This window comes from Excalfactoria chinensis, unplaced genomic scaffold (assembly GCF_039878825.1).
Source record: "Excalfactoria chinensis isolate bCotChi1 unplaced genomic scaffold, bCotChi1.hap2 Scaffold_68, whole genome shotgun sequence".
In the NCBI taxonomy this organism is placed as follows: Eukaryota; Metazoa; Chordata; class Aves; order Galliformes; family Phasianidae; genus Excalfactoria; species Excalfactoria chinensis.
Genome location: NW_027315710.1, coordinates 965,050 through 967,816, shown reverse-complemented (window position 1 = coordinate 967,816; position 2,767 = coordinate 965,050). Strand labels below are relative to the sequence as shown.

Genomic DNA, 2,767 nt, shown 5'->3' with positions numbered 1-2,767 from the left:
TGCATTGTTTGTCAACTCTGGGGGCTGGATTCGGGTATTTATTTTGCTATGCTGTTTGACCTTGGTTTATATCATGATAAAATGGCAGCTGACAAAGTGAAGTTTTGGGGACATTCAGCTCTGGATCATCTTTGAGTTTTGGAAGTAATACTGTCAATATGATAAGGAATTGATTAATAATATGATAAGGAATTACACCCTTTTTGTTGTCCCCTCAGGGAGCCCGGCAATAGAGGTAAGAAGGGTAGACACTTTCCAGCAGTCCCTCAGCCTCCCTCTCACTTCTTCTTGCCCTGGAGCTCCAGAGCTAGTTCCAGTAGCTCCTGAGGATTTTGACTATCCATGGGATTCCCAAACCAGTATGCTCCCATTGCTATGCATAGCTAATGTGTTTCAGGTTATGTTTGAGATTAAGTAAGTATTCAAGAACATCACTGAGATCTGCCCCAAGGTGAGTTGGCTCTGCATGGCAGGGGGTGCGTGATGGTCGGGGCAGCTGCCTTGAGCCGTGGGCACCTCCAGGGCTTTGGAACTTCATCTCCGAGCAACTGCAGGATCCTGAGAAACTGGTGAAATATTGGGGAAGGTCTGCTGTGGGCCTGGTAATCCCATAGAGGCACAGATGACTGCAGTGTGCCAGGGCCTGGCCCACAACTACTGATCTGCATTCAACACTCTTCAGCATCCTCATGGGGAAGAGAGCTGGATCTGCTGACAGTGCTGCAGCATCTGCAACTCCTGGCACAAACCCTGCAGCAACTCCAAGTTTTTGCTGCACGTCCTGCAGTTGCTCCAAGCTCTGGGACAGATCCCGCTGTCACTCCTCCCTTCATAATGAGCTCTGCAGTCACTCCTGCTACAGGTCCTGTAGCTGTTCCAAGTATTGCTATAGCACAATGAAACAAATTCCTCCCAGAGGAGGTGCGCTGTGCCAGCAGGTACAGCCATGTGGTCGCTCCAAACCTTCGAATCCGCCTAGTGGCTGCCCCACTTTCTGTCACTGGTTCTGTGGTGATTCCAGATAGGGCAATGAGATGCGCTCCTGCAACAGCCCAGCGGCTGCTACAGCTCCTACAGTGAACCCTGTGGCTGTTAAAACCCCTGCAACAGGTCCAGGAGTTGCAAACTTATATGCATACATATTAGTATCTATGCATATATGTTTGTAACAGCATATATTGTTTATATGTGAAAATATACCATATATATAGCGTGTATGTTTGCAAATACATATATAGATGCACTTGTCATTATGATTACGCTTTTTTTATACTCTGTTTCAGAAAGTGGCTTTACTTCAACCCACAATTTCTAAACTGCAGCACTGGCCTCAGTCCCTTACAGATCTCATTTAGACTCCTGAAATTGACCCAGCCACTCAGTGAAGAGCACCAGAAGATCTCGAGGTCTTCTCAGGGAGCAGCTCCTGAGGTACATTCCTTACACCAGCTTTGGAAGAGCCCTCCAGTTCTTATTAAGAGCACTGTGGCAGTGTAAAGAGAGCAGGAATGAAAAGAGCACGTTGTGCTGCTGTCTGTGGCTGTACCTCCCCCAGACCCAGACAAAGTAGGAAGGGAGAAGGGAAAAGGAAAAGTCTATTTTGAAAGTGTTTTATTTATTTTGTAACCTATTCAGGGAATCTGGTTCAGTACTTACACGAGCTCTTAGAGTAAGAAAATGGAAAGCAGGTATGAAAGAAGTGAAATACATGCTTATTTATAAGTTCAATAGCATTTTCTTTGCGGGTTGTATATAACACACATTCAAACAATCAAAGATGCTTAAAACATAAAGTACCATCACTGGGAATCATGTGAGGAAGATGTGCGCTTTATTGAAGCTGGAATAGTGCATGTTGCAACACCTTGCTGAGAGCGTGCTTGATCTCCCTGTTCCTCATGCTGTAGATAATAGGGTTCAGTGTTGGAGGAACCACTGCATACAGAAGTGCCACTGTCAGATCCAGGAGTGGGGAGGAAATGGAGGGGGGCTTCAGGTAGGCAAAAAAGGCAGCGATGAGGAATAGGGAGACCACGACAAGGTGAGGGAGGCACGTGGAGAAGGCTTTGTGCCGTCCCTGCTCAGAGGGCATCCGCAGCACAGCCATGAAGATCTGCACATAGGACACAACTATGAAAACAAAGCAGCCACAGTCTAAACTGACACTGAAAATGAGAAACACAACTTCCCTGAGGTAGGATCTTGAGCAGGAGAGCTTGAGGATCTGGGGGATTTCACAGAAAAACTGATTGACAACATTGCCTTGGCAGAGAGGCAGTGAAAACGTACTGGCAGTGTGCAGCAGGGAATTGAGAAGCCCAGCGCCCCAGGCAGCTGCTGCCATGGTGGCACAAGCTCTGCTGTCCATCAAGGTCCCGTAGTGCAGGGGCTTGCAGATGGCAACGTAGCGGTCATAGGACATGATGGTGAGAAGGGAAAACTCTGCTGAGATAAAAAAGGAAAAGAAAAAGAGCTGTGCAGCACATCCTGCGTAGGAGATGGCCCTGGTGTCCCAGAGGGCGTTGGCCATGGCTTTGGGGAGAGTGGTGGAGATGCAGCCCAGGTCGAGGAGGGCCAGGTTGAGCAGGAAGAAGTACATGGGGGTGTGCAGGCAGCGGTCGCAGGCTACGGCTGTGCTGATGAGGCCGTTGCCCAGGAGGGCAGCTAGGTAGATGCCCAGCAAGAGCCAGAAGTGCAGGAGCTGCAGCTGCCGCGTGTCTGCCAACGGCAGCAGGAGGAACTCGCTGATGGAGCTGCTGTTGGGCAT

At 48.8% G+C, this 2,767-nt stretch overlaps 1 protein-coding gene across 1 annotated transcript; it reads right to left on the bottom strand.

The window, feature by feature from the left end:
- Positions 1–1,831: 1,831 nt before the first annotated feature.
- LOC140265177 (olfactory receptor 14J1-like) lies at positions 1,832–2,767 on the bottom strand. The gene has a single exon (XM_072361062.1). The coding sequence runs from the start codon at positions 2,765–2,767 to the stop codon at positions 1,832–1,834; it is 936 nt and encodes a 311-aa protein (XP_072217163.1).

Excerpts from the sequence above, each read along its gene's own strand:
- LOC140265177 (XM_072361062.1), bottom strand. The coding sequence starts at position 2,767 with ATGCCCAACAGCAGCTCCATCAGCGAGTTCCTCCTGCTGCCGTTGGCA.